The sequence below is a fragment of the Camelina sativa genome, chromosome 20, assembly GCF_000633955.1.
Source record: "Camelina sativa cultivar DH55 chromosome 20, Cs, whole genome shotgun sequence".
Lineage (NCBI taxonomy): Eukaryota > Viridiplantae > Streptophyta > Magnoliopsida > Brassicales > Brassicaceae > Camelina > Camelina sativa.
This window is the reverse complement of record NC_025704.1, coordinates 738,548-760,861: the sequence shown is the minus strand read 5'-3', so window position 1 is coordinate 760,861 and position 22,314 is coordinate 738,548. Positions and strand designations below refer to the sequence as shown.

The 22,314-nt window shown below is 37.4% G+C and overlaps 7 protein-coding genes and 1 non-coding gene across 12 annotated transcripts in view; 5 read left to right on the top strand and 3 right to left on the bottom strand.

Annotated features, from left to right (window-relative positions):
* Positions 1–2,311, bottom strand: part of LOC104768423 (short-chain dehydrogenase TIC 32, chloroplastic) — a 3,075-nt gene extending 764 nt beyond the window's left edge. The window contains exons 1-7 of one of the 3 annotated variants that reach the window (XM_010492414.1): positions 2,032–2,311; positions 1,426–1,657; positions 784–863; positions 539–692; positions 365–443; positions 162–246; positions 43–89 (exon numbers count right to left, since the gene is read on the bottom strand). In XM_010492414.1, coding sequence (XP_010490716.1) covers positions 43–89; positions 162–246; positions 365–443; positions 539–692; positions 784–863; positions 1,426–1,657; positions 2,032–2,149 — 795 coding nt within the window. In that variant the 5' untranslated portion in view covers positions 2,150–2,311. The remainder of the gene's footprint in view (positions 1–42; positions 90–161; positions 247–364; positions 444–538; positions 693–783; positions 864–1,425; positions 1,658–2,031) is intronic. The other 2 variants (XM_010492413.2, XM_019242012.1) reach the window with 2 other exon arrangements.
* LOC104768422 (THO complex subunit 4B) lies at positions 5,809–7,623 on the top strand. Its single transcript, XM_010492412.1, has 5 exons — positions 5,809–6,143; positions 6,262–6,444; positions 6,550–6,618; positions 6,714–6,955; positions 7,157–7,623. Exons 1-5 carry the CDS (start codon positions 5,946–5,948, stop codon positions 7,344–7,346), a joined length of 882 nt encoding a protein of 293 aa, XP_010490714.1. The 5' UTR covers positions 5,809–5,945; the 3' UTR covers positions 7,347–7,623.
* Positions 8,160–11,102, bottom strand: LOC104768421. Its single transcript, XM_010492411.2, has 9 exons — positions 10,999–11,102; positions 10,827–10,915; positions 10,583–10,727; positions 10,337–10,460; positions 8,951–10,248; positions 8,721–8,802; positions 8,579–8,637; positions 8,443–8,500; positions 8,160–8,358 (listed from the first exon to the last, which is right to left on the bottom strand). Exons 1-9 carry the CDS (start codon positions 11,059–11,061, stop codon positions 8,324–8,326), a joined length of 1,953 nt encoding a protein of 650 aa, XP_010490713.1. The 5' UTR covers positions 11,062–11,102; the 3' UTR covers positions 8,160–8,323.
* LOC104768420 lies at positions 11,359–13,082 on the bottom strand. Its single transcript, XM_010492410.2, has 4 exons — positions 12,689–13,082; positions 12,033–12,323; positions 11,765–11,941; positions 11,359–11,649 (listed from the first exon to the last, which is right to left on the bottom strand). The coding sequence occupies exons 1-4, from the start codon at positions 12,872–12,874 to the stop codon at positions 11,551–11,553; spliced, it is 753 nt and encodes a 250-aa protein (XP_010490712.1). The 5' UTR covers positions 12,875–13,082; the 3' UTR covers positions 11,359–11,550.
* Positions 13,199–13,270, top strand: TRNAH-GUG. The gene has a single exon. It is a non-coding gene; the product is annotated as a tRNA-His (tRNA).
* On the top strand, positions 13,332–14,122 carry LOC104768419 (dolichyl-diphosphooligosaccharide--protein glycosyltransferase subunit 4B). Its single transcript, XM_010492409.2, has 2 exons — positions 13,332–13,451; positions 13,878–14,122. Exon 2 carries the CDS (start codon positions 13,878–13,880, stop codon positions 13,983–13,985), a length of 108 nt encoding a protein of 35 aa, XP_010490711.1. The 5' UTR covers positions 13,332–13,451; the 3' UTR covers positions 13,986–14,122.
* LOC104768412 (probable mediator of RNA polymerase II transcription subunit 37e) lies at positions 16,518–19,750 on the top strand. 3 transcript variants are annotated; one of them, XM_019242110.1, is made up of 3 exons: positions 16,518–16,855; positions 17,170–17,959; positions 18,611–19,750. In XM_019242110.1, exons 1-3 carry the CDS (start codon positions 16,642–16,644, stop codon positions 19,560–19,562), a joined length of 1,956 nt encoding a protein of 651 aa, XP_019097655.1. In that variant the 5' UTR covers positions 16,518–16,641; the 3' UTR covers positions 19,563–19,750. The 3 variants fall into 3 exon arrangements, with proteins under 3 accessions (XP_019097655.1, XP_010490701.1, XP_019097656.1); XM_010492399.2 differs by having other exon boundaries at positions 17,170–18,008; positions 18,660–19,750; XM_019242111.1 differs by having other exon boundaries at positions 17,170–18,314; positions 18,963–19,750.
* LOC104772094 (probable mediator of RNA polymerase II transcription subunit 37c) overlaps positions 20,848–22,314 on the top strand; it is a 3,945-nt gene continuing 2,478 nt past the window's right edge. The window contains exons 1-2 of the mRNA XM_010496742.2: positions 20,848–21,160; positions 21,942–22,306. Of these exons, the coding sequence (XP_010495044.1) occupies positions 20,947–21,160; positions 21,942–22,306 (579 nt within the window). The 5' untranslated portion in view covers positions 20,848–20,946. The remainder of the gene's footprint in view (positions 21,161–21,941; positions 22,307–22,314) is intronic.

The window sequence follows — 22,314 nt, the reverse complement described above, 5'->3', positions numbered from 1 at the left end:
GCATATATAGAATTTTGGATTCCTCTATTATAGTATTAGTACCTGAGGTATATTTTTCCACAAGTAGAAGCTGAAGAACTTTAAGAACCCTGTGAAAAACATAGTTTGTTTTAATATAAAGAGAATAATTTGAAGAAAAATAGAGAAAAAGGGAATCTTACTCATTAAAAGAGCAGTGTGTTGGAAGAGATTGGTGAGAATGAGACCAGGGTGAACTGAATTTGCTGTTATGTTTACTCCCTCTTCCTATCAAACAAATGTCCCCCAAAAAGAATTTTAGTTTTTATATTATGTTATTATCTGAAGTGATCATGAATTTGTGACAGTATATATGTGTTAATGTGTGTGTGTATGTGAAGGCAACCTTAAGTTGACGGGAGAGCTCATTCGCGTGCAATATATTGGCTAGTTTTGATTGTCCATAAGCTCGTTTATCAGAGTAACTGAGAGGACATAAAAAGAAGAAGGTTATAAAGATGCAAAGTGAAAGATTAATTAATATCCAAGTTTCAAACAAGTCAACAACTATAGAATATACCTGCAAATGTCATTGATGCTGTCGAACTGGATTCCTTCTTGGTTGGTATAGATATGAGCTACTGATGATAAATTCAAAATCCTTCCTTCAACACCACTGGTTTTAGCTGTGCTCTTCATTGTGTCTAAGAGCAAGTTTGTCAACAGAAAATGACCTATATCGTATAACACCAACAATTAGTTTGTTCAATACATCAGGTTTAGTCTCTGGAACTAAGCTTTGTATTTAAATTATATAATTCTTACCAATGTGATTTGTAGCAAACTGCAACTCGATTCCATCTTCAGAGAGTTGGAATGGACAGAACATTACTCCTGCATTGTTTCTGCAAACACCATTTTTGTGCAATTAATATTAATTGAAAACTCTGTCAGTTTAATAAATATGCAGTTTTTTTTTTCTTTTTCCTTCACAGATAAACTTATAAGTGAAAACCAAAAAAAAAAAACAGAAAATATATTTTCTTGCTATAATAAGTAGTAAATATATCTACCAATCTAGTCATACGTGCGTACTCCATCTCCTTGTTGTTGGGATTTAATAATGGTTCTGAATGGTAGGTAGGTACCAGTACCACAATGAAATATTCACATTGATAACATTATAATTAGCAGTAAAATGTTTGTAACTACTAGCCTTTTTCATAGCATTAAACTTTTTTTTTGAAAAAAAAAACTTTTTTTAGAAAAAAGCTAAATAAAACAAAATTATTGGATGTCGTTATTTATTTATTTAACTAACGTAATTAATGCATGAATGTTAACGAAAACAGTGATAACATTGTTAATGCTGTTAATGTCATAAAATCTATGATCCATCCAAACGCTAAAATCGGCGGCCCAAACGCTTTAAGCTGAGTAAAAGGGAGAGAGAGAGAGTGTGTGTACATGAGGAGATTGAGAGGGAGATGGAGGGCATGAAATTCACGAACAAAGGCTTTGATGGATTTGAAGGAAGAGAGATCCAAGTGGAGAAGAGTGACACGTGCGTTTGCGTTTTGTCTGAGTATCTCCGTTTTGGCGTTTTCTGCAGCTCTCATGTTTCGTGCACCAATCACCACATGAGCACCTCTCTTCGACAGTACCCTTGCTGTCTCCAACCCTATCCCTCCCGTTCCTCCTATTGATGAGATCAAAATCAAAGTGGTTAAAATAAATTTTGCAGAATCAGTGTTAGCAATGACTATATATACAGGATTCCGTGACGTTATTGCTTAAGATTTTCGTTTGCAATCTTTTTATTTGAACAACAGACAAAAATTGCGATGGCAAAGTTTGATAAAGCTAATTATATTTCGTGTCAATGTAAGTAAATATATATGCACCTATAATATAAAAAGCAAGTATATTATAGTTTGGACAACAAACAAAAATTATAAGCTAATTAATTATGAACAAATATAATTTACATATAATATATGAGTCTTTCTGCGCTATAAACTTGCATAAAACATGCAAGTATATGTGTCAATGTATGGGAATATATATATGCACCTGTGATGATTGCGGTGAGATGAGTTGCATCAATCCCTTGAGTAACCTCTTCAGCTGTTGAAGCTGAACCAAACCCACTTGGTCCTCTTCTCCCAGTGATTAGTGAATATAATCCCATTTTCGTACTCGATTGACGTTTCTACTTTATGGTATATAGAGATTCTCCCCTCAAGAATCAATCTGGAAGAAAGAGAGAGAGAGAGAGAGAGATAGCAAGACCAAAAGAAGAATTAGAAGAGGAGAAGTTTGGGAGAATAAAATGGTACTATGAGAGAATGATATTTATAAAGTGGCAAAGAGTTTTATACTACTACATTAATGCTTTTTTGGTACCTTGTAGTTTTATCGACATTATTATGTGAATCGATCTATGAATACTAAATACACATCACACCTTTCCACACCGATGTTGAATACTATTATACATTTTATTTATTGTGTATAAATCGATAGTGCATGCACTCTAAATTAAATTAAGAAGATGTTCATATATCTCTATCGCGCGAGAGAGAGGAAAACTTAACTTTGTCAATTAAGCATGTCAGTTCCTCAATAAGTTGCGGTCAACTTCTAAGCTTTAAGTCATTGTCCTCTAGCTAACCCTGCGATTGGATTCTAAATGTCCGACAGCGTACGGCAATTGTTTTCTCTCTTAATATTCAAAAAGACACTATACCATATAAGTTTTCCGAATCTATTGTTTATACAATAATGTGTACGTAATATTTTCTATCAGACAACACCACGTATTTTATTAGCTTAAGGTCTAGTGGCATTATTAGTGTGATCCTCTCCTTTTTCTAGGGGGTTTAATGTCCCCTCGTTTCTATAGTTACAACAAAATAATTTGAATTATCGTTTAAAAAAAAACTTAACATTACCTAGGTAAAAACGTAACATGTTGGGATTGATGATGAATCCCCATAAAAAGTTAGAGGGTATTAAGGTGACTTAATAGTTAAATGTTGAAAGAAAATAGGGTTGATCAGAATATTAATGAAGGGTTGGTGAGAAGCCGTTGGTTACTTGACAACTTTCTTTCTTCTCTTCACATGTTTCCCAATGAGTGTTTTACCACTTACCCAAACCCCTCCTAATTTTTGGCGATATACTTTTTTTTTTATATATATACAGAAATAAGACCGTTTACAGAATTTACTTTACTTGAGAATATACAAAGTGAGTAATTTAGAAAGTTTTTGACTGGCAGTTAAAAAGATCTTTATTTAGACAAATTGAATATACAGAATGTATTTATAAATTCTCATAGCCCGTGCTCATAGGATATAGGTGTTCCGTTCACATCCCGTTTCCAAGTTCAGAGAATCCAACTACGATATCTTGATTATTAATTTTTTGCCTTGAAAAATTGATTGCTGAGAGGCCTGATAATGACTAGTTAGGTGGTAGATTTACACAAAGGTACACACACCACTATCGAGATTAATGCAATATTTTAATGTCAATAATTATTACTTTATCTATCTAATTGACTAATTCTATATTTTGAAAGTGATTTAACTATCAAAAAATGTAAAACAGATGGCTGAACAACTTGTAATGGTCGTTGAGGATACCTTTTTATTTTCAAAGTTGAAGTTAATTTAGCAATTAATATAACGAGTATGATATATATATATATTTGTCAAACACGAGTATGATACGATAATTAAAAAAACAGGATTCAACTTGCTGACAACAAATTAATACTGAATGAAACAGGTTCATCACACACACTTGCCAATTGCCATGCAAATTGTAGTCTCCACGAACCGGTTAACAACATATTAACAAATTTACAATAGTAGCAACCAGAGCCGTGTATAAAAAAGAAACTTTGGCTTACTGCATCAAATTTTTGAGAAACACGTAAGAGGCATATTTCTACAAAATACATTTAATTAAGTATGTTCAATTGGCTAGACCATTCACGTTTTAAATGTTAAAGGAAGAAGGAAACAAATACAACAAAGTCGTATACAATTAGGTTAAAGCATTCTTTACTCTATTTAATATGTTATCTATTGAAAGGAAATTATTTAGGGATATAGATTTTTAAGATTTGGTTAATCATTTGGTGGAAAAGAAAGGGAAAAGAATTACTATTTATAATTATTTTTGTCATATAATGTTTTTTTTAGAAAATTTTTAACATTTATTATTATAAATACTATTCTGTTGAACATATTAGGTCAGATTTAGTTTTATCGCCTTTGACCACCGTTAATCTTGGTAAAGCTCTGGTAGCAACCATACATTTATAGCTGCTTTGGTTAAAAAAAAAAAAAAAAAAAAAAAAAAACAGAGGTGAGGGCATTATATGGCTAGATCTATATAGCACTACCTATTAAGATAGTCGAATCATTATGATTTATGAATTGAATAATGGTGAAGGCATTAACTTACTACAGATCTATCTACCTATTTGATATTTTCAGCGGCGAGGGCCGAGGGGCACATGACAAACGGCTCTCCACTGCATGGGGAAGTGATGTAAACCATGTGAGATCACTAACGATATTTGGCATTTCTTTTAATCTGTATATTGATAACACTAATAATAATATTACTGTATCATGGAAACGGTTATTAGTTAGCGAGATGTTGATGTCATCACTGAGTTAGTATCCGTTTATTTGTTGATAAATTAAAAAATCATCTATGATCTAATGATTACAAATTTTGTAATTTGTATGGTAGACTCCTACATAAAGTCTCCGCGACGCAAAGATCTGTTTGCCATATTGACTTGACGGAAAAAAAAAACATAAAGTTGACTTACAATTGTAAATACGCGTCAATGTACGTACAGATACAGACACTCACATACTAACTACATCTACATCTAGTGCCCATACGGATACAGGTAACGCTTGTGCTTTCACATGTACTTGTCCATATCTTTTACATTTCTTTTGAGTAAGTCGATAATGAGGATGGGCCAGTGGATATTTATGATTCCAATAAAAGGCCCATTTGAGTTTGTGTATAGTCTTTTTTTGCGAACAGTGAGCATGGCATTTGTCGTTATTCTCCCCAAGATTTGTAACGGTACTAGGCTACTAACCCATACTGATACAGTAGAGTATGCGGTGGAGAAGTAAATGATTTCACACAGCAAGTTAAATATCAAGAAGCCATCACATATTATACGTTAAGATACGGTTTATTACTAACGAAGTAAAATATACGCTGTGTGAAACACACAACAAGCCAAAGTGTTTCATCATGAGATCAGATCGCAAAAATACGTTCGTGGTCCTTATTTTACGAAGCGAAATTTTCGCCTCTACGAAGATCACACATAGATCCTGCAGGACACATTAAATCAACGTTGCTAGAATCACACATAAGACATAACTCATAAGTTGCTGCTGACCCAAAACAATAAGTCAAGATAATGTTATTGGTTTGTGGTCCTATCTCGATTTAATTCCAATCAAATTCTAAGCTTAAATTTATTTATTTTTCCCCAGAAAACAGACTACTTTAATGGCAACACTCAAGACAAGGTCTCTCTATATCTATCGGTTGATGTAGTGTTACCATTAGAGAGAAAGCATGACTTGTATAAAACAACAAAAGACAATATGAGTTGGTCAACCAACAGCAGTTGGGATATAATATTGATGGACTTTTAATTCGGCCCATATATGAGGCCGTAGATCATATATGATTACGACTGGCCCATTAAGAATTCAAGGATCTATTTTGTAAGAAAAGGATTTTAGCGAAACAAAACAACATTTACTAAAATTTCGAGGACTGTATTGCAAATTTACGTAGTAGATATTATAACAATTTCTCCTCTCTCTCTCTGAGCGTTGTTTTCATCTTTCATCTATCTCACACTGCAGCAAAACCCTAGCTGCTAATCTCTAAATCGGAACCAGAAGAAAAAAGATCCGGCGAAGATGTCAGGTGGCTTAGATATGTCACTCGATGACATCATCAAATCTAATCGAAAACCTACTGGATCTCGTGGCCGAGGAAACGTTGGTGGTAATAGTAGCGGTGCTCGCGGAGGATTCAACAACAGCTCCGGTTCCAATTCCGGTCCGTCTCGTCGGTTTGCTAACCGCGTAGGAAACAGAACGGCGCCGTATTCAAGGGTCAGCCATTGATTTTATATCTCCTCCCCTTTACCTTCTTCCTTCCAGAATCAGAGAATTCAAATTTAGGGTTTTTTTTTGAGATCTGTTTTCGTTTCTTCTTTGACGAACAAAACAGCCGACGATACAACAACAAGCTCAAGACGCCATGTGGCAAAACGATGTGTTCGCTACGGATGCGAGTGTGGCGGCGGCTTTTGGGCATCAAGCTGCTCCTATCGTTGGTGGCTCCTCATTCGAGACTGGAACTAAGCTCTATATTTCCAACTTAGACTATGGTGTCTCCAATGAGGATATCAAGGTCTGTCTTAAACAACAGATTACAACAGATTCAGCCTTAAACAACTTAGCCTTTAGTGTTTGTTACTTGAGCCCTTTACTAATTTGGACTTGTGTTTGTTTGTAGGAGCTTTTCTCAGAGGTTGGTGACCTTAAGAGGTATGGGATTCACTATGATAGGAGTGGAAGATCGAAGGTACTTTGATAAATTAGCTTTCTTTCTGCTTTTAGGGGTTTAGGATCAAATTGGCTTTGTCCTGATCTATTGTAAAAAACTATACTTTCTTTCAGGGTACTGCTGAAGTTGTTTTCTCTAGGCGTGGTTATGCCTTGGCAGCTGTCAAGCGTTACAACAATGTTCAATTGGATGGAAAACTGATGAAGATTGAGATTGTTGGAACTAATCTTTCAGCTCCCACTCTTCCTCCAATGCTTGCTCCAGCTCAGATTCCTTTTCCTACTAACGGGATACTTGGCAACTTTAATGAGAACTTTAATAGCAATTTCAATGGGAACTTCAATGGAAACTTCAGGTTTGTGCTGTTTCCTGTTTAGTAATTGCTTGGTTTAATATGATGTCTTATATGGAAACTTCCTGGTATCATTTGCTAGAGAGTCTCTTATATTTATACCTTCAATTTGGTTAGATTGGAGTCAGCTAAGTGTATTCTGTCTGATACGTTGATTACATGAACCTTTTCTCCTATTTATTATTTTGGATATTAATGAAACAGAGGAAGAGGAAGAGGGGGTTTTGTGGGACGGCCTCGTGGTGGTTTTGGCGGAGGTAATTTCCGAGGTGGTAGGGGAGCTAGAGGACGTGGTGGTCGTGGCAATGGAAGAGTACGTGATGAAAATGTATCTGCAGAGGATCTTGATGCTGAGTTGGACAAGTACCACAAAGAGGCAATGGAAACAAGTTAAAAGAAGGGGAGACAAAAAGTCTATTGCATGTCTACATGTATTCCTTCCGTTAGTGCACGATATGCTTTTGTATTAGTATGATCTTTAGATTGATGTCAATGGGGTCTGACACCATTGATTAGCTATTTTTTCTTCTTCTTTTCTATTTGTGAGCTTTTTTAGCTTTTGAAGTTGAGGTAAGAGAAACAGCATTGTGTGTACCGTGGAACTCAAACTCTTCTAAAGTGTTTATTCAAAACACATATCCATCTACTGGTCTCTTGCTAGTGTTTAAGCAGATGATGAAGCTGAGAAAGTTGTGGTGGCAGAGCACCGTAATTTCAAATAATTATCTACCGTTTTCTTTGGAGGTAATGTTTCTGTTTATATCAATGGTGTTAGTTTTTCAGTCAGTCGTATTTAAGTGCATATGAATGAAATTGAAATTGCGTTAGACAGAAACGGTGCCATATTCTTCTTCTTTCCCTTCGACTTGTACATTTGGCGCATTTAACAGTTCTTTGTTCGGCTTAGCTACGGAATTCAAATGGATTTGGTGCAGAAAAGTGGATTTGTTGTTGGTATATATATATTTTTTTGGCGCAATTTAAGAGATTTTTGTTGGAACAATAAAAAATGTAGTGTGGAGTGGTGTGAAAATGAAGATGAATCTCATCATCTCTCTCTTCAGCAAAATTTTATTCAGATTCTGCTGTAATCATATCAAGGCATTTGAATTAAGTTGTAGTTTTTCAGATTTTGTAATCATATCAAAGCAAATAGATCTACTAAAATTTTACTTTTATCAATCTAAGATATTAGTGGAACGCGATAACAAAAAACATAAATATATATTACAAAGCTACAAATCCTGAGAGAGCTTCTCCGACCATCCAAAATAAAACATAAATATATACAAATCCTGGGAAAGTTTTTACGACCAACCAAAATAATTACAAAATCTTAATTACCGAAGTTTGAGATAGTGTATTTGATTTTCAACTTCTTGGCTTTCGACGATAAGATACTTTTCCTATAAAATAAGAATAAAGACAAAAAAATTGTATTATGGTGAAGCCCCACCCCAGTTCATCAAAAACAGCTTTAAAGAACGAACCTTTTGATAGAGTTGGGTTACTTTCATGACCACCCTTTACTTCGATAAGTCTCCGTTCCTGCAAAACCAGATAATGCTAAGTCTCTGTTTCCATGGTTAATGACTTAATGTAGTGTTCAAGAATCAAATCACAAACCATATCATAAACAGGAATTTGGTTGCGCCAATATTCTAGTGATGACACAAGCACCCTTCCTGCAAAAATATTAAACAAAAACCTTAACTAAATGCTTTCAACAGAGCCCTTTGGAAGTGAAGAAGTTCTACTCTCTATTAACCTGATCTTGACCGTTTCTGTCCCACTGAATTAGTAGACACCGCATTGGTCTTCTGCTTCTTCACTTTGTTATCCGGTGTTACCTTTGAATTACATAACAAAAAGAGCATCAACTACCATCAACCAACAACATGAATATCATAGAATTATTGGTTACAAGGTATCACTATATTTCATATTTGAATTGATGATTCCCAGAATGTGAAATGTGACAAAAGAGGAAATAGTTACCTCGACATCAAAGTCAATCTTCCTCTTTGTGTTTCCCCATGACAAGTTTTCTTCACTTTCACATGACAAGTTTTCCTCAGCTGCTTGCAAGTCTCTTTTAGGCGTCTTTTCACTTTTCTTTGAACTTTTTTTCTTTCCAGGCTTGCTATTCAAGTCTTTTGAAAGCAAAGATGTCTTTGTTTCCTTCTCTCTACCTTTTCGCTGTTTTGAAGTCGGTGATTCTTTGGTAACATTCTTACTTGTTAGTTTTCCAACGCCATCTGTACCAGAATGCCTTCTACCACATCCATCTATCACTTCATCATTGATACCCACACATTCATCTCTTTCTACGTCATCGCTCTTGGCATTATTCACATCTTCCTTACCACGATCTTTATCATTAGTAGTCGGCTTCTGGGGTTTCCTTTTGTTCGCTGCACTTTTGACTTTGGTCTCAGAACGATGACTAGGTTCCACTACATTGCCGGCTTTTTTGAGGGTCTTGCGACTTTTCTTCGACATTCCTTTCCTTCCAGGTTTGCTACTCTTATCTAAGTCTTTAAACAGAGAATGTGGAGATGCCGCTGTTACCTTAAGTTCACCTTTTTGCTCTTCTGAAGTCAGTGATTCTCCAGTAGCACTTGCACTTGTTACTTTATCCACATTATTATCTGCATCGATACGCGTTCTACCACATCCATCCGCTGGCAATAACACTCCATTATTGATAGCCTCAAATTCATCTTGATCGACACTATCGCTCTTAGCCTTATCCAAACCTTCACTACCACGATCTCCATCATTCGTGCTGTCATCGAGTTTCTTTACCCCGTCTTCATGATTGATAACCTCGCATTCATCTATAAGTAGCTGTTCTGAAGTCAGTGATTCTGCAGTAGTAATCGTACTTGTTACTTTATCAACATTATCTGCACCAGTATGGTTTCTACCAGATCCATCAGCTGGCGATACCACTCCATTATCGATACCCTCACAATTATCATTTTCTACATCGCCGCTCTTAGCTTCATCAAAACCTTCACTACCAAGATCTCCATCATTAGTAGTATTGTGGACTTCACTCGATTCAAGTATCCTTTGGTCCTCTACACTTTTTCCACCAAATCTTGTTCGCAGATGAAGAGACTTTCTCCTTGCAGTAATTTTATATCTTGGTCTAGAAACATCTTCAGTATTAGTAGTAATCTCTGTTGCAATCGTGTCAGTCACGTTGCTTTCATCTCTTCCCTCTGCTAGACTATCCTCCTCTAGATTCTCTTTATTGTTCTTACATGGAGATAAAATGGGATAAGAAGCTGCAAAAAAAATCACAATATATCAAACACGGATGCATCAGGAGAAAATAAAAAACACACATAAAGATATGTTCTTTCAACTCCTAACCTTTAGAGACTGTCGAAGAGACGGTATTGGTATCATCAGTGCCTAAGGAGACTCCTCCACCAAAGCAATTGTTACAAATTTGTTCCCAGCAAGGAGGAAACCCGAAGATGAATTCACGGGAAATCTAATCCCAAGAACAGACCAAAGAACAAATCAAAGTCAGTCAAAAACATATATGTGTTCTACTACATTCTCTTAATAGCTCAAAGTTACACAACAAGTAAAAAAGCAAAACCATTAGATTACCTCAGGGGTAAAACCATTTTTAACAAGGCGTTCCTTGTTAATAAAACCTCGGAGAGTGATATAGATTCCATCAGATGCTAAGAGCGTGAAAACATCTAAAGCTTTGATGATTGGAGACGATGTAAACACCCGCACTGCTCTTTTCCTATTTAAGGCAAAAAAAAAATCGAAATTTCACTAAAACAAAAATCGAAATTTCAGTAAACAATGAAGAAACCCAGAAAAAGGTCGGGATGTGTCTTACTCGACAGGGTCTTCGATTCCGGCAACACCAAATCGTTTGCCTTCGAATTCCTTTGGGCATTTCACTAACCACCAATCTCTCAGTACAACCTTTTTTACATAAACCCCAGATTACACTGATTGAATCTCAAACACACAAGAAGAGGAGATGAAGTAAAAAAAAGCTGACTCACCGTTTTCTGGGAATACGACTTCGAACCATCGTCGTCGAAATTTGGTTCACGATGCTCAGCCATGGAGCCTGATACTTTCTTAGTCACTTAGCCCCTATGAGGAAGATTCGGATTTCGAGATTAGATTTTTTAGGGTTTTCACTATTTAGAACAATGGGGCTGAAAAATTGCTTTGGCGGGAAAAATTATTATTATCCGGTTTAGATACCCGGTTAGGTTTCATGTTTGTATTTTGGTTATTGTTTTCTGGTTTTTAGATTCTCCGGTTTAGTTTTAAGAAATTTGTACTACACTACTCTCTTATGAAGGAAAACAATATGTCAAACTCAAAGTTTGGTCAACACACAAAAGTAGAAACACTAGGCAATGTAAACATAAAATTATAGATATAGATATAGATTCTCCAACGTACTCTCTCACAAACAGTTTCAGAAGAAACAAATATACTCAAAAAGACTTGGAAAACTTCTGAACCGGATAGAGAAGATTCATGAGTCGTCCCTGACCCTGTTATAGTTATGCTGATATATGTAGTAAGCAGTCATTTTGGTTTCAGTAAACGTCTGGAGGCAAATTCCCTGAGAAAGAACTTTGTTGTTGTTGTTGTTGTTGTGACCTTTGAAGATGGAGTTTCAAGGCGTAGTTGCTTAGCTGATCATTGATTTTCACGTACGAAAACATAGGAAAAAATCAGTTTAACCCTTCATTGATTGATTGATCGACAAGATTGATGGTTCGAGAATTTCTAGTAAGCAAAGTAATTTACCTCTAGTTTATGAAGCTGTTCTTGGTATTGCCCAACCACGCCTTTCAAACGATGTACTTCTTTGGCCTTCTCTTCGTTTTCAGAGCTACGCTGGTGTTGACTCGCAATTGCACGTTTCAAGATTTGGTTATCATTAATCAAACTCTGTAGAGTCTCCTTTAATGACGCATACTCAAGCTGCATCAAGAATGAGAGCTCTAATTCTGTTATCATCTAAGCCCAAGAAAAAACCTGAGCATTATCAAACGTCATAATATAAGTTTTATACCTTCTTTGAGGCATTGGTGTTATGCTTAATGATTCTCTCTACAGCTTCTAAGATCACCACAACACGTTGCCTCATATCATCAATGTTTTTCGCCTTTGACATCTCGGATACAAGTCTATCGACCCATTTAGCTCCGTCAACCATATCCACATCCCTCCAACTTCCCACAGAACCATCAAAGGAGCTACTAGCTTCTGTTCTATCCAAATCGCCGTTGAAGGAAATTGAACTTAAACTCTCTTTTGCCTCTTCAAACACATTGTTCTTGTTGCTCAGAACCTCTCTCACAAACTAATTCAAAATCCCACCAGATAAACAAAGACTACATAAGCAACAAACTCCAATAACATTTTTCTCACATTCCATATAGCACACAGTAACATTGACTAATGTTGCATCAAGTGCCTCTAGACAATCCATTAGCTTTGATAGTCGAAGGCAAACCAATCAATGCCTCAAATGGATACACAAAACTGTCACTTAGTTCATTTCATGAAAGGAACACTTGTTTTAACACTGTACACACCAATCAACACAATAAAATACACCTTTTTCTTGGAAGATGATGTATGTAAAGATGAACTTTAAGTAAACGAAAAGAGCTATTTATTCATCGGTAAAAATGGAAACTTTATCACGCTTATAATAAAACGAACCTCAGGATCCATGGCAGGGAACATATGGATCAAAGAAGCAACGGGGTCATCGGATCCAGACCCGGTTTCAGAAGGACGAATCGGCGATCCAAAGCTTGACCATTTGGATCTCTTATTGGTCGGGGAAGATGAAGAGCCGAAGTAATCATCATACCCGACCCGTTTACCGCAAACACCTGTAGACATTTTGTAACGCAGAGCTAAAAACCTAAAACCCCCTCAAAGGATTTGACTTTTTTTTTGACAAAAGATGAAAAACCCCTGAATCTGAAGTTCGATCTGGGATGATTGTTAATAAAAGAATTTGTTCAAATCGATTAGGGAACTTGTGTGATTATGCAAGGGAGAGGATTTGCTAAAGCTTTTAATTTGGGGGGGGGGGNGGGGATATGAAACTGTTTCCCAGCCATTGCTCAAGTATTAATTATTACTACACAGTGAAGAAGGAAGTAGAAGACGAAACAATTGTGGGGGAATAAATATAATGTTAGTTGAAGATAAAGCAACAAAGTGGCTGTAGTTTAGTGGTAAGAATTCCACGTTGTGGCCGTGGAGACCTGGGCTCGAATCCCAGCAGCCACACTTTCTTTTTTCCTCTTTTTACCTTACAAATTTACAAAACGACGACGTTTATTTTTTGTACCAAGTCTTGAGTCAACTTTCTCCTTAATCAGTCAGAGTCTTCTTCGATCTGCTTGGTAGAGTCGAGAGAGAGAGAGAGAGAAGAAGCATTGAAGGAAGGCTGTTGTTCGAGCTCACGAAGGTAAATATTCATAGATTTACTTTGGTTTTCTGGTCTTGTCCTCAAAAAGGAATGGCTGTGAATTTGTGGATCTTAGGTTCTTGACGTAGGGATCTGATGACACTTTTTCTTTGTTAACTGCTGTGAGGTTCAATCAATATCGGTTTTTTTTTTGGGTATTCGATTGTTGATGCCTTTGATAATTCAGATCCTTTCTCATGTATGTATTTTGAATTCTCGATCAAGTTTTCTAAAATGCTCAATCTCTCGATCTTGTGTTGTGGATATATTCTGCTATATGATCCTAATTTTGTGAACTATTTGGTAGTCTTGGAGATAGAAAAGAATGTTAAAAATTGTGGATTCGTTGGTGATTTCTGCAAGTTTTGTCAAAGTCTGATACCAATGACTTCTCTCATATATTTTAAATTGCTGTGGGTGTTACAGATGTTTGACGACCAAGACCTGGGCTTCTTTGCCAATTTTCTGGGGATTTTCATCTTCATAATGGTCATTGCATACCATTTCGTGGTGGCCGAACCAAAATTCGAATGAATTTTTAAGGTTTCATCTTTTGTTGTCTTTAGCATTCCATAGGGCTTGATGTTTTGCTACTAGATGAGTAATCAAATGTATTTCGACAATGTGGTTTTTGATGGATATAAGACTAATCTTTCCTAGTGCTTCCATCATGCAAGTTTTGGTATGCAACCTTTGTGTTTAGAGCATATTAGCATACACGAGTGAATCTCATATACTCCGGTTTTAGGTCTTCTCTCTGGCTTTATTACTTGTATCACAGTCTTGACTGGGTCTTGAAATCGGGTATTTGAGAAAAAAACAGACTTAATTAGCTTTGTAATTTGTTAAAGCTACAAAGCTAAAATGAGCTTCTCCAAATAATCATGGTTTACTACAGGTTTAACTTGTTTCACCTTATCCTGATGTGCATCCAAAGTTTTATCAATGATGTTATGTCATGTGTGGTACAGTTACGATGTTTATACAGTCTAGGCTCACTAAAGGAGTACCTGCCATTATGTTGAGTACATACGCATTTCACCCTTTAACTCTCATGATTAGCATTGTTTGAATTACCTCTGTTGTGATACTTATTGTCTTTTGCATTTATTGCACCACCCTAGAGTACTCGTTCAAAGAATGTTCATTCTTAACTTTTACTACTGGTTTGATTACTTGTATCACAGTCTTGAATGGTTCTTAAAATAGGGTATTTGAGAAAATAGACTTATTAGCTTTGTAATTTGTTAAAGCTACAAATCTAAAATGAGTTTCTCCATATAGTCACGGTTTACTACAGGTTTAACTTGTTTTACGTTAACTTAATGTGCATCCACAGTTACGATGTTTATACAGTCTGGCTCTCTGGATGAGTACCTGCGATTATGTTGAGTACATACGCATTTCATACTTTAACTCTAATAATTAGGTTGTTTGAAACCCTTTGTTGTGATACTTATTGTCTATTGCATCAATCTTTTAGTGCACCACCCTAGAGTACTTGTTTAAAGAATGTTCATTCTAAACTTCTCTGCGTCTCCATGCTCCTTGTTAGGTGAATGTTCATGCTTCAGTGTCTTGTTAAATAGTTACTTCTATAGCTCTCTCTTTTTGTAGTCTTGGTAGAGAGTTGGTTGAGATTTTACCTCTTCCATCATGCAAGTTTTGGTATGCAAGCTTTGTGTTAAGAACATATTAGCATACATGAGTGAATATCTTATACTCCGGTCGTCTCTCTGTTGGTCACTTGTATCATATAATCATAGTTTACTTCAGGTTTAACTTGTTTCACGTTAGTTTAATATGTGCATCCAAAGTCTTTTCAATGATGTTATGTCATATGTGGTACAGTTACGATGTTTATACAGTCTAGGCTCATTGGAGGAGTATCTGCAATTATGTTGAGTACATGCGCATTTCATCCTTTAACTCTCATGATTAGGTTGTTTGAATTACCTCTGCTGTGATACTTATTGTCTATTGCATTAATGCACCACCCTAGAGTACTAGTTGAAAAAATGTTCATTCTAAACTTCTTTTGCGTCTCCATGCTCCTTGTTAGGTGAATGTTCATGCTTCAGTGTCTTTTTAAATAGTTACTTCTATAGCTCTCTCTTTTTGTAGTCTTGGTAGAGAGTTGGTTGAGATTTTACCTCTTCAAAGTAGCCTTGAACGCTTTCTGGTTGTAACCAATTCGATGTGGCTCCTTGTAAGTTAGAACTTTAGGATAAGTTTTGGTGCCTTTTGGGAGTCTTCTTTGAGAAAGAACCCTAAAGCAAAAGCTTGTTCTAGTGTGGCATAAGAGGATTATCGGCTACTGTAACAAAACTCAGAGCTATCGAGAGTTTTGTTCAGAAAACAAAGAACCAGGGATTGGATGATTGTCCCATGAACTGGCTTATAGAAGAGAAGTGTTGGCTTGAAGTAAAGCCACAACAAAGCCTATTTGATCCGACCATTACATATGTCGTTTGAACACCGCCCATTACATTCGTCCCATTGTTAACCAAAAAAGCGGTTCAATCTCGGATCATTTATATAAACTCTTACCAAATTCTGTGTGAAATTTAAAATTACACTCCCATTAAAAATATAATTACTATATTTTTGTTTTTTACACACATTAAAAAGATAAGTGTAAAATATTCGGGATACTAGAAGATATTGATTTTGGAATATTATCATTTTAAAAAAATATAATAGTAAGCTTTTTTATTTTTGGTAAAGAAAAAGAATAGGAAAATGATGTAAACAAAAAATAAGGAAATATCGCACCGAACTCCTGTATTATGATCCGCATATTTAGGAAGATCAATGTACAAAACAACCTGCACGTGGAAGAGAGAGAAGATAAGCTCCCACACAACTTGCTCTCAAGGTATACCTCACAAACCAATCAAAATACTAAAAAAATATGCCAACGTGTACAAATTAGGGTTTTACCTCACAGCCATCGAACATTCTCGAAACCTTTTAAAACAGCCTGGCGCCTTAGATCTTAACTCTCAATAACCAATTCTTGACCGTCCGATCAAACTCAAGGCTCTATATAAACAATTCGCTTCCCCCATTGTTTCTTACTAAAAATAAACCCTAGCCGCTCTATCGTCTTCTTCGTTCTCTATTCTTTTATTCAGAGTCTCTGTTCTTAGATCTCTTGTAGTTTTCTAAATCTTCCGATAAGAAAAAAATGTCCGGTAAAGGTGAAGGTCCAGCAATCGGTATCGATCTCGGTACTACTTACTCTTGCGTCGGAGTATGGCAACACGACCGTGTTGAGATCATTGCTAATGATCAAGGAAACAGAACCACTCCATCTTACGTTGCTTTCACCGACTCCGAGAGGTTGATCGGTGATGCCGCTAAGAACCAGGTCGCCATGAACCCTGTTAACACCGTCTTTGGTACGTATCTCGTTTCCCTAGCTCGAATCTAGATCACTTCAATCGTAGTCTTGTGGTAGTTAGATCTATACTTGTTTTGTAGTTAGATCTGGAATATAATCTAGGGTTTCATCAGTAGATCTTATATTAATTACTCTAGGTATATTTTGTTCGTTGAGCTCGACAAGTTTTGTTTTATTACTATTAATAGCTATTTACTTTTTGGATTTGTTAGGGTTGTTAGATCTGTATTCATTGCTTATTGATTATGTTTCAGATCTGTTTAATGATTATTCTGTATACTTAATTTGTTTGTTTTTTTCCTGATTTTGCAGATGCCAAGAGATTGATCGGTCGTCGTTTCAGTGACAGCTCTGTCCAGAGTGACATGAAATTGTGGCCATTCAAGATCCAGGCCGGACCCGCCGACAAGCCAATGATCTACGTCAACTACAAGGGTGAAGAGAAGGAGTTCGCTGCTGAGGAGATCTCTTCCATGGTTCTCATTAAGATGCGTGAGATTGCTGAGGCTTACCTTGGTGTCTCTATCAAGAACGCTGTTGTCACTGTTCCTGCCTACTTCAACGACTCTCAGCGTCAAGCCACAAAGGATGCTGGAGTTATTGCCGGTTTGAACGTTATGAGAATCATCAACGAGCCCACAGCTGCAGCTATTGCTTACGGTCTTGACAAGAAGGCTACCAGTGTTGGAGAGAAGAACGTTCTTATCTTCGATCTTGGTGGTGGTACTTTTGATGTCTCCCTTCTTACCATTGAGGAAGGTATCTTTGAGGTCAAGGCTACTGCTGGTGACACTCATCTTGGTGGTGAAGATTTTGACAACAGAATGGTGAACCATTTCGTTCAGGAGTTTAAGAGGAAGAGCAAGAAGGATATCACTGGTAACCCAAGAGCTCTTAGGAGGTTGAGAACTTCATGTGAGAGAGCGAAGAGGACTCTTTCCTCCACTGCTCAGACCACCATCGAGATTGACTCTCTCTACGAGGGTATTGACTTCTACTCCACCATCACCCGTGCTAGATTTGAGGAGCTCAACATGGATCTATTCAGGAAGTGTATGGAGCCAGTTGAGAAGTGTCTACGTGATGCTAAGATGGACAAGAGCACTGTTCACGATGTTGTCCTTGTTGGTGGTTCCACCCGTATCCCTAAGGTTCAGCAATTGCTTCAGGACTTCTTCAACGGCAAAGAGCTTTGCAAGTCTATCAACCCCGATGAGGCTGTTGCCTACGGTGCTGCCGTCCAGGGAGCTATTCTCAGCGGTGAAGGAAACGAGAAGGTCCAAGATCTTTTGTTGCTCGATGTCACTCCTCTTTCCCTTGGTTTGGAAACTGCCGGAGGTGTCATGACCACTTTGATCCCCAGAAACACAACCATCCCAACCAAGAAGGAGCAGGTCTTCTCCACCTACTCTGACAACCAGCCCGGTGTGTTGATCCAGGTGTACGAAGGTGAGAGAGCCAGAACCAAGGACAACAACCTTCTCGGAAAGTTTGAGCTCTCCGGAATCCCTCCTGCTCCACGTGGTGTCCCTCAGATCACTGTCTGCTTTGACATTGACGCCAATGGTATCCTCAACGTTTCTGCTGAGGACAAGACCACCGGACAGAAGAACAAGATCACCATCACCAACGACAAGGGTCGTCTCTCAAAGGATGAGATTGAGAAGATGGTTCAAGAGGCAGAGAAGTACAAGTCTGAGGATGAGGAACACAAGAAGAAGGTCGAGGCCAAGAATGCTCTTGAGAACTACGNTACCGTTCACGATGTTGTCCTTGTTGGTGGTTCCACCCGTATCCCTAAGGTTCAGCAATTGCTTCAGGACTTCTTCAACGGCAAGGAGCTTTGCAAGTCTATCAACCCCGATGAGGCTGTTGCCTACGGTGCTGCCGTCCAGGGAGCTATTCTCAGCGGTGAAGGAAACGAGAAGGTCCAAGATCTTCTGTTGCTCGATGTCACTCCTCTCTCCCTTGGTTTGGAAACTGCCGGAGGTGTCATGACCACTTTGATCCCCAGAAACACAACCATCCCAACCAAGAAGGAGCAGGTCTTCTCCACCTACTCTGACAACCAGCCCGGTGTGTTGATCCAGGTGTACGAAGGTGAGAGAGCCAGAACCAAGGACAACAACCTTCTCGGAAAGTTTGAGCTCTCCGGAATCCCTCCTGCTCCACGTGGTGTCCCTCAGATCACTGTCTGCTTTGACATTGACGCCAATGGTATCCTCAACGTTTCTGCTGAGGACAAGACCACCGGACAGAAGAACAAGATCACCATCACCAATGACAAGGGTCGTCTCTCAAAGGATGAGATTGAGAAGATGGTTCAAGAGGCAGAGAAGTACAAGTCTGAGGACGAGGAACACAAGAAGAAGGTCGAGGCCAAGAATGCTCTTGAGAACTACGCTTACAACATGAGGAACACCATCCAGGATGAGAAGATCGGTGAGAAGCTACCCGCAGCAGACAAGAAGAAGATCGAGGACTCAATTGAGCAGGCGATTCAGTGGCTCGAGGGTAACCAGTTGGCCGAGGCTGATGAGTTTGAAGACAAGATGAAGGAGTTGGAGAGCATCTGCAACCCAATCATCGCCAAGATGTACCAAGGAGCTGGTGGTGAAGCCGGTGGACCAGGTGCCGCTGGAATGGACGATGATGCTCCTCCTGCTTCAGGCGGTGCTGGCCCTAAGATCGAGGAGGTCGACTAATCTGTCGGACTTTGACCTCTCTCTCTTTATTCCTCTATCTTTTACTTTTGATCGCTTAAAGACTTTTTATGTTGGGCTCTTTTAATGGAGCCTGTTTTGTGGTGTTTTTTGGTTAGTTTTTTTGAACAATGTCTGGTATGACTTCGGATAAAATCAAAAGTTCTCTATATTCTCTCGTTTATCCTTAATTAGAATTACAATCTAGCTTAATTCGCTATCCTTATACGTCTTTTTGTCTTACTTCAATAGTAAGGATTTCTCTACCTTCGTAGAGTTAAGTAAAAAAATCTGCTTTTGGATATATTACATAGTACAAACGTTAAAGCTTAAACGAGGGACTTTTACCTTAATGGTTCTACTAACATATATATAAATACTATTTAGAGTTGCATTTATATATGTGTTCTTTGTATATATTAAAAGAAAAAATGATGATGAAGTGCATGAAAGTTGTATAGATGTTGTTTATCAAATTTGAAGATGTAATTGAAGAATCTTTAGTGGAGTTTACTAATTTGTTTTGTATTGTATTTGTATACACACAAAACTGCATTCAATAACATGATATTTTGCAACTGATACACAAAACTGAATATACATATATTGCATTTTTTATCTAACAATTTCAGATCTTAATTCCATAAGAAAATATCATGAATCTGATTGATAAATATCTCTAAATCGGTTCATCTCAATTCTCAACTCTCAAGTAAGGATATGTAGTAGCTTAAGAGATAGAAACATTATTATGTACGGGTCAAAAATTATAGACTTCCTCTATTTTTATTGTAATGTGATCGATAAAAATTATTCACCACGGGTTGAAATTTATATACTTCCTCTATTTTATATTTTAGATTAAAAGTTTGACATTACTTTATGGAAAATTTTGTTTCTACTCATAGGCCCCTTCTACAACCCAATCAATCAGTAAAAGAATAGCCTCAACACGGCCCACACAGCCGATGAACTGCTTTTAAATTCTCTTATAGGCCCACTAACTCTGCCACAAGACGTGGCAATTGATAACCCGACGTTCATATATGAACGTTATAGCATTTTTCCAATTCTCCCTCACGCGCCTTTCCGTTTTCGGACAGTATCACTTTTTGATATTTTCCCTTTTGTTGTCCTTGAACAAATCTGCTTTAAGATTTGGAAAAAGGTATCCACCACTTCACAACCGTCGGATCAATCTCAAAATTAATCTAACGGTTCATACCACATTACAGAACATTCTGGAAACATAAGTCTCAACCATATAAAGGCTCCGATGCTCTTCTTCTCTTCACAAACCTAAAAAAAAACCTAGCTCTCTTCATTGCTCTGAAAACTTTTCGTCTTTTTACTCTTTAGCTAAATCTTTCTTTGTTTCTCGATAACAATGGCTGGTAAAGGAGAAGGTCCTGCGATCGGTATCGATCTTGGTACTACCTACTCTTGTGTTGGAGTGTGGCAACACGACCGTGTTGAGATCATTGCTAATGATCAAGGTAACCGAACCACGCCGTCTTACGTCGCTTTCACCGACACCGAGAGGCTGATCGGAGATGCTGCTAAGAACCAGGTTGCCATGAACCCTGTTAACACTGTCTTCGGTATGTATACTCTCTCATCTTATTACATACTCTGCTTTGAATTCTCTCGATCGGTGTTTCGTGTTTGAGTTAAATTACGATTTTTTAGGGTTTGTATAGGATGATTTTTAGGGTTTGTATAGGATGATTTTTAGGGCTTGATGACTCAAATTACTTCTTTGCGTTATACTAATCCTGTGGATTTGTTGAAGTTAGGATTTTTCTCTTCTCTGACCAAAGAATTAAGAGTATAAATTGATTGATTTGTAAACTCATCTTATTACATACTCTGTTCTTAAATCTCTCTCTCGCTGTTTCGTGTTTGAGTATGTATACTCTCCCATCTTATTACAGACTCTGCTTTTAATTCTGTTTCGTGTTTGAGTTAAATTACGATTTTTAGGGTTTGTATAAGGATGATTTTTAGGGTTTGAGTTTGAGTTAAATTACTTCTTTGCGTTATACTAATCCTGTGGATTTGTTGAAGTTAGGATTTTTATCTTCTCTGACCAAAGAATTAGGGTATACATTAATTGATTTGTAAACTCATCTTATTACATACTGATCTATTCTTAAGTCTCTCTCTCGCTGTTTCGTGTTTGAGTTAAATTGCGAATTTTTAGGGTTTATATGATGATGATCTTTTTTTTTTTTTTTTTTTTTTNGTTGAAAAGTTAGGATTTTTATCTTCTCTGACCAAAGAATTTTAGTTTAAGTTGATGATTTGGTCTGTAGTGTTCTCTTTGATTTTGATTTTTGTGTGTTCGGTCTATTGATTTTGTGTTTTGTTTAATTTTGACAGATGCAAAGAGGTTGATTGGTCGTAGATTCAGTGACGCATCTGTCCAAAGCGACAGGAAGCTGTGGCCTTTCACTATCATCTCTTCAGGAACTGCTGAGAAGCCAATGATCGTAGTCAACTACAAGGGTGAAGAGAAACAGTTCTCTGCTGAGGAGATCTCTTCCATGGTTCTCATTAAGATGCGTGAGATTAGTGAAGCTTACCTTGGCACCACTATCAAGAACGCTGTGGTCACCGTTCCTGCTTACTTCAATGACTCTCAGCGTCAAGCCACAAAGGATGCTGGTGTCATCGCTGGTTTGAATGTTCTCCGTATCATCAACGAGCCCACTGCTGCTGCCATTGCCTACGGTCTTGACAAGAAGGCCACCAG

Bases quoted from the DNA above. Each gene is read 5' to 3' on its own strand.
- LOC104768422 (XM_010492412.1), top strand. From the start codon at position 5,946: ATGTCAGGTGGCTTAGATATGTCACTCGATGACATCATCAAATCTAAT. The intron at 6,144-6,261 runs GTCAGCCATTGA...CGAACAAAACAG, and splicing joins GAACGGCGCCGTATTCAAGG to CCGACGATACAACAACAAGC. The intron at 6,956-7,156 runs GTTTGTGCTGTT...TTAATGAAACAG, and splicing joins AACTTCAATGGAAACTTCAG to AGGAAGAGGAAGAGGGGGTT.
- LOC104768421 (XM_010492411.2), bottom strand. From the start codon at position 11,061: ATGGCTGAGCATCGTGAACCAAATTTCGACGACGATGGTTCGAAGTCG. The intron at 10,728-10,826 runs GTAAGACACATC...TGCCTTAAATAG, and splicing joins GGAATCGAAGACCCTGTCGA to GAAAAGAGCAGTGCGGGTGT. The intron at 8,803-8,950 runs GTAACTATTTCC...TGTAATTCAAAG, and splicing joins AGATTGACTTTGATGTCGAG to GTAACACCGGATAACAAAGT.
- LOC104768420 (XM_010492410.2), bottom strand. From the start codon at position 12,874: ATGTCTACAGGTGTTTGCGGTAAACGGGTCGGGTATGATGATTACTTC. The intron at 11,942-12,032 runs GTATAAAACTTA...TTCTTGATGCAG, and splicing joins ACACCAATGCCTCAAAGAAG to CTTGAGTATGCGTCATTAAA. The intron at 11,650-11,764 runs GTAAATTACTTT...ATCAATGATCAG, and splicing joins AACAGCTTCATAAACTAGAG to CTAAGCAACTACGCCTTGAA.
- LOC104768419 (XM_010492409.2), top strand. From the start codon at position 13,878: ATGTTTGACGACCAAGACCTGGGCTTCTTTGCCAATTTTCTGGGGATT.
- LOC104768412 (XM_019242111.1), top strand. From the start codon at position 16,642: ATGTCCGGTAAAGGTGAAGGTCCAGCAATCGGTATCGATCTCGGTACT. The intron at 16,856-17,169 runs GTACGTATCTCG...CTGATTTTGCAG, and splicing joins CCCTGTTAACACCGTCTTTG to ATGCCAAGAGATTGATCGGT. The intron at 18,315-18,962 runs GCCAGAACCAAG...TACGAAGGTGAG, and splicing joins AGGTGTACGAAGGTGAGAGA to AGAGCCAGAACCAAGGACAA.